General features: G+C 43.4%; 1 protein-coding gene across 1 annotated transcript; it reads right to left on the reverse strand.

Annotated features, from left to right (window-relative positions):
- Positions 1–658: 658 nt before the first annotated feature.
- On the reverse strand, positions 659–6,393 carry LOC138976629 (tripartite motif-containing protein 55-like). The gene is made up of 3 exons (XM_070349502.1): positions 5,896–6,393; positions 4,311–5,217; positions 659–2,019 (listed from the first exon to the last, which is right to left on the reverse strand). The coding sequence occupies exons 2-3, from the start codon at positions 5,206–5,208 to the stop codon at positions 1,043–1,045; spliced, it is 1,875 nt and encodes a 624-aa protein (XP_070205603.1). The 5' UTR covers positions 5,209–5,217; positions 5,896–6,393; the 3' UTR covers positions 659–1,042.
- Positions 6,394–6,812: the final 419 nt, after the last annotated feature.

Below are 6,812 nucleotides of genomic sequence, written 5' to 3' on the forward strand. Positions count from 1 at the left end.
GCACATAAAGAAAGAAAGAATGACAGAAAGGAAGAAAAAGCAGAAATGTTATTTTGGCAAGTAAGCCAGTTTTACGTAACTATCAATTTATTTTGCTCTCTCTTTCTCTCTCTCTCTCTTTCTCTCTCTCTACGGAAAAAAAACCCTAGTAAAAATCGATGTTTTTTTTGTATTTTTAGTTTTTTCGCTTCATATGAAAAACCAGATGGCATTTGTTTCTGTAATAATCTTCTTTCCACTGCAGACACTACGTGGGTAAGCCTTATACTCGTGAACAAGGGCGAAATCAAACTGATAAACGAAGCAACAACCCCCCCGCCACCGCCAAGGAATCTCTTCGTACAGCGTAAGGGAAGTAATCGCGGCTGCTGTCGTTGATGACTTATAAACTTGATTGGTTCTGTCCCCTTAAAATGTAGTGTGTCCTTGTGATTTTCTCTCTCTCTCTCTCTCTCTCTCTCTCTCTCTCTCTCTCTCTCTCTCTCTCTCTCTCTCTCTCACACACACACACACACAACCCCCCCTCCACACACACAAACACACACCAGAAACTGTAGAGCATACGCACCCGCACCCACACCCACCCACCCCACAGTATATACACGCGGCAAAACCATTTCAACCACTGACACACTCTGCTCTCACCGTTCACAAAAACTTGATAGTCACATTTTATTTGTGAGGAGCTTCAGCACTAGAAGCTTATGATGCGGTCTGTGATGTTACTTCTAGCGGTCTACACTTTTACATCTCTGTGAAGCCTTCTTCAATGCAACCGAGTGCATGGTTCGCACCAAGAACTCTGTCACAGTGACTCTGGCGTCTACAGTGTGTGTGTGTGTGTGTGTGTGTGTGTGTGTGTGTGTGTGTGTGTGTGTGTGTGTGTTTTCTGTGTGTGCGAGACAGAGAGAGAGAGAGAGAGAGAGAGAGAGAGAGAGAGAGAGAGAGAGAGAGAGAGAGAGAGAGAGAGAGAGAGAGAGAGACCGAAAAAAGACACAGAGACAGACAGAGAGACAGGCAGACAGAGTCCTGCTGGACTCTTTCACACGTCATAACCAATGACGACAGAGTGACTGTACGCCTTACGCCAGGCCACCATAATCCGCCCAGTGGTGGTGACACACACTCCCCGAGGCCAGAAGCATGCCTGCTCGCTGTGCTGATGTCCCTCTAGCAGGCATCTCCACTCTCCTTCTCTCGACCTCACCAACACACGCTGACTGTCTCGACTGGCTACGTACACATTGCCACTTTCGTCGGCAGCTATCTGACTGGGTCGGTTCAGTCCAGTATGTGTTACCACTTCTGTCAGCTTGCAGGATTCTGGGTCAACATAGTACACGACATCTTTCCATGAGTCAGCGATCAAGACGTGTTTGTCGACCAGGCACATGTGGCCAGGAAACTCAAGGCCCGGGATGGTAGTGACGTCAGCGATGGTCCTCACTATGTCACCGGCGCGATTGATGACGTCAACGCGAGCGGGTTGGGTGTTGTTTTTACAGCAGCTGACGATAAGGGTTTCGTCGGATGTGCTGCCTACTACCCCTGCATACTGACTTAAAGTCTTTATCTGTGTAGCTGTCACTGTGTCAACCAGGTCTAGTAAGTAGATAACGGTATTGTCCGTTGTTAAGGCAACCGGACCGTCATGCAGTGCCGCTAAGCTCAGAGGCTTAAAGTCTAGTTTGACGGACGCTGTTACTGTCTTTGGATCTCGCAAATCGACAATTTTGACCTTGTAATTGCCTCCATCGGCCATCACAAGCCGGTCATCATGAGTATAGGCGATAGCATCGATTGAAGGCTTCTGTGTATCATCGTCTGCTGTGGGTGCGACTGTGAAGACTTTCTTCGGGGTTGCTGTCATAGGGTCAGCTGTGGGTTTGTGAATGATGGGGTTGGGTATGGTGGGTGTTTCTTTTGTCGATTCAGAGGGCGTTTCTGTGGGTTGGTTTGGTGAGGCTGCCAACTCCTGTGCGTCTTTGAAAGAAGGTGAAGAACTTCTTTTGGCTTCTTCTGTTGAAAGAAAGCGAATGGTAGAGATGTGTTACTTTCTAATGCGGCATAACAGGGACACATTACAATAATAAGGTAGTGTACGTTAATTGTCTGATTTTGTGTCTACAGTGTTAGTACAAGCTGCTTTCAGTGATGCAAGGGTTTTGGAAGATGTTACACCAGCTGTCACTATTGCTGTCGCATGTTTAATTCTGTCTCTGTTTCAGGTAGTCTCAGTATGTTTCTTTTTGCAAACATAAACAATCCGGGAAAAAAATGTGTACGTCAAATTATGAAATTTGGTCGATAAATTCAGAAAGGCAAACAACCTACATTGATGATATATGCATGTGTGTGCTGGGGGGGTAACCTTAGTAAACAGGATAGTGACAGGCTAGAAAAGCTAGTCAAGAAGGCTGGATCTGTTGTAGGCAGGAAACAAGAGACCATTGAATCAGTTTGCCAGAGACGACTGACTGACCGACTGACCTCAATTTTGGCTGACGAGACACACCCACTGAAACCTGAATTTGACTCTCGACGCATTGACAGGAGTGGTAGACTGAGGGCTATGGTTGCTAGAACGTCACGTTTCCGCAATTCTTTTGTTCCCAGAGCTATCCATGCTTTCAACCAATCACATGTTAGAGGCCTCTATCATGTTTCTCTGTCATAATTATTACTGTACTCTGTTGCTGGGTTATCTGTAATGTATGTATTTTTAGTAACTGTATTACCGTAGCCCAAATGTGCGGTGTTCTAGTCGACATGTGGTGCTTTGTAAACCTTGTGTGTGCGTGGATGTGGAGGTGGACTCTTGGACGTCTTTTTGTTATTGGAATTATGGTTTTTGTTAAATTGTATTGCTGTTGCTGTTGTTGTGTGAGTGAGTTGTGAGTTGGCAGACTTGACTTGACGGATGACTGTTTGCGTTAGTGAGACTGTGTTTAGTATGCATTCTTATTCTTTTGATTGGAAATGAGTATTGTTACAACATAATTTCCATATGGATTAATAAATTTGAGTTGAGTTGAGTTGAGTTGATACCCTTCACATGAATGCGAACTGGGTGTTGTTTTTTAAAAATCATTATTATTAATTTATTATTATAATGTATTTTATTTTATTTCATTTAAGAGTATTCGATGGTGGAGATTATTCTCTCTCTCTCTCTCTCTCTCTCTCTCTCTCTCTCTCTCTCTCTCTCTCTCTCTCTCTCTCTCTTAAAATGTTTATGGCAACTGGGTGACAGATCTCCAGCTATTTTTTTCAAGCTTTTCGACGCACAGATTCAACCGATGCTGTCATATGGTGATACACCTATAGAGAGAGTTCATTTATTCGCACTTAAACGTTTTTTGAATACGAGTATGAGAACACCAAATGCTATGGTCTATGGAGAAACGGGAAGGTAGCCTACCCCTTGTTTATAAACAGCTTTGTTAAATGCATTCGTTTTTGGCTACGTATATTGAGGATGCCACATCATCGCCTTCCGAGCAAGGCGTATAAAATGCTGAAATATCTCCATGAACAAAATAAGAAAACATGGGCCTCCTCGATCTATTACACTCTGTACATGTACGGTTTTGATGAAGTATGGGAAAACCAAGGTGTTGGCGATGAGAGGGCGTTCCTAACAGCATTTAAAGAAACACTTATTTCATCTATAGCCTAAGCAAACCTGGCTTGAAAATGTACAAGGAAGTGAACGTTTCTCTGTACAGAACCTTCAAATCAACCCTAACATTATTCAACTATTTAAGTGATTTGAAACATATTAAAGCTAGAAATCTTCTGATTAGACTTAGATTGGGAGTATCTCCTCTGAAAGTGCATCGATTTCGCTTTAATTTAAATGCAACCTCCGCTGATTTATCTTGTCCATTTTGTTGTGGCAGTGTTGAAGATGAAGTCCACTTTGTTTTAGAATGCCCTAAATATGCTGAGTTAAGAGAATATTATATTCCACGAAAATACACTAGAATCCCATCATTGTTTAAATTAACCATGCTGTTTTCAAACACTAGTAAGCCGCTATTGCTACGTTTTTCTACATTTGTCATGAAGGCGCTTTCCATTCGTAATCCATAATCCGTAAACGAAACAGGGCGATACTAGTAGGATGTTCTTGTTTTTGTTTACTATGTGCATTTGTATGCTGGTGCTTGAGATGTGCTCATCTCCATGAAAAGGGCCCAAGGCCTACTCATTAAAACATTCAGACTTCAGACTTCAGACTTCTCTCTCTCTCTCTCAAAAACAAAAACAAAAACACGCTGGCACTTGTATGATATACTACAACTTACCATCATGTGTCAGATTGCTCAGCTCCTCAGCGATATTCTGGAAATGTTCCACGCTCTTAGATTGGCTTCCCTTGATGATGTCACACAAACGGCTTTTTAAAGTCTCCATTTTGACTTCCATTGTGACGTCAGGCTCGCTCAGGATGATGACGAGGGCGTCAGACAACTCAATGACGTCATACTGAGGTAAGCATGCAGCGTAGGCTCTGAGGATCTTTCCTTCAGTTTCTGCTTCTTCCAGTGCCCGCTCTGCCAGGGACATGATCTCTTTCAGAGTCGCAACAACTGTTCGTTGTTTATTTGCCTTTTCTTGAAGCTGCTGAGTTTGCTTTTCTACCCATTGCTTCCACTCCTGTTGATGATTACACGATTCACCGCGTGACTTATTGCGAGATTTGACCCGTGACTGTAGGCCCTCAGTGTCTGCGATGCTCTGGGAGAAATCAGAATTATCAGGAAGAGCGTGAGACAACAAAAGCAAAGCATGATCCTCATAGGCGGCCATCTTTGTGTGAGCGTCACAGCACGCGTCACAGTAACTCTTCTTGCAGTCTTGGCAAACCATGGTGGCGTCTCGGTCACAATCACAAACCGAGCACTGTCTCCGACCTTGACTTTCCAGTCTCAAGTTGACGAGTTGTTCCATGACTGGGTCTGTCCCAAAAAGTTGAGCAAGCCGACTCACACTACAATCCCGACCCTCTGGAAGAGATAGGTCTTCTCCGCAGGTTTGACATGCAAGTTTAGAGCCTCCCTGTTGCACCAGAGAATGGAGACATTTTCTGCAGACGAGGTGACCGCAGGGCAGGATAGAGGCCCCGAGACATATAGATTGGCATTGAGGACAGTCTGTGGTGGACTCGTCCATGCATGGAGAAGAAGAGGAATGGGTGGCCATGATGTTAAACTGTTGAAAAACGTTGGGGGAAAACGCTATTACTTTGCAGAATATTTACTCTCTCTCTCTCTGCCCCACCCAGCCTCCACCCTCACTCCCTGCACGGCACTAGTGATCTTTTCCTGACACGTGTGTGTGTGTGTGTGTGTGTGTAGAGAGAGAGAGAGAGAGAGAGAGAGAGAGAGAGAGAGAGCCAGAGCCAGAGCGAAAGACAGAGATAGAGACACACACACACACACACACACACACACACACACACACACACACAAACACACACACACACACTCACACCTACACACTCACACACAGGCATACACGCACACATACATACACATACATACACACAAACACACATGCACGGACACACACACGTACACACACACACACGCACACACACACACACACTGTGTTTTTAAGACGTATGTGCTTGGGACCGATCTTTGCAAGGTTACCTTCCGCGAGAACCAGAAATGAGTGGAGTGAATACCCCAATTGTTGCTGTGTACAAATTGTTGGGCAAGGACAATCAACAACCAAAATTAGAAGAACTTTAAAAAATATATGTATAAAAACAGCAGAGATAATCTGTAGTTCTTTGCAAAGGATAGAGTAAACACACAAGACATGATAAGTTTCATGTTAATCGGTCAACACAAAATACAATCATTACAAAATAACACAACTTACTTTTACTCGGCTAGAGCAATTAGAACACGTCGGTAATGACAATCTGTAGCCTGTCAATTGAATTGTGCGTTAATTGCTGGTAATTTGTTTCCACTAAGTCTGCTATCTTTATTGGTGTGTGCAAAGTGCAACGCGATAAAATATCCAGAGAGACCTATCGAAACAAGGACATTACTGAAGTGGCGTGTACTTGACTGACGTTTTACATAGGCGCTCTGCAACAAATTTTGTTTTGTGCTGTAATGTTCTGTTCAGCAAATGCTCACGTTTGTCTCAGAAGGTAACAAGAATTTATATTGTGTGTTGAATATAGAGTGCTTGGTTGTTTGTGTTTTCGATAATTGTTGTAGATAATAACTATCATTTTCCATTCTTTCATTTTTTTCATTTTTATAACTTCGCTGGGAAATTCGGGTCGCTTCCATCCAGTGGACAGCAAGCAGCAAAAGAGTCGCGCCACCCAGGTGTGTGCGTGTTTAGGTGTTATCAGCCACCGGCACCAAGTCTTATGGCAGAATGACCGAGGTCTTTTACGTGCCACAGTGGTGGAACATGAATACCGCCTTGTAGTTTCTCTTCTGCTTTTCTTATATTATTATTTACATTCTTTATTTTTATCTGATATTTTCTGTAAAGGTATAAGCATTATTTAGACCTTGACAGCACCTGAATAAGACATGTTCTGTGTTGATTTAAATACATAACTATAACTTTTAATATAAGCTTTGCTTGTTGTGTGGTCCCAAGTGTTTCTGTTGTATTACATGCCGACCTGTTTTCTGAATGACGTTATGTTTAACCCAATTGAATAACCAATATCGTTGGCCTGTGGTTTCAGTAAGTGCGGATTCACCGAGCTGTGTAGATCGACGAGTTCAGTGTCTCACCATCAAGCTGGGATTGTGTAGGTCCGGTCG

The sequence above is a fragment of the Littorina saxatilis genome, linkage group LG1 (assembly GCF_037325665.1).
Source record: "Littorina saxatilis isolate snail1 linkage group LG1, US_GU_Lsax_2.0, whole genome shotgun sequence".
Taxonomy (NCBI): domain Eukaryota; kingdom Metazoa; phylum Mollusca; class Gastropoda; order Littorinimorpha; family Littorinidae; genus Littorina; species Littorina saxatilis.

What these genes read in the sequence shown, in the direction of transcription:
- LOC138976629 (XM_070349502.1), bottom strand. Translation starts at nt 5,208, where the DNA reads ATGGCCACCCATTCCTCTTCTTCTCCATGCATGGACGAGTCCACCACA. An exon ending in GAGCAATCTGACACATGATG is followed by an intron (nt 2,020 to 4,310) that starts GTAAGTTGTAGT and finishes TTCTTTCAACAG; the next exon opens with AAGAAGCCAAAAGAAGTTCT.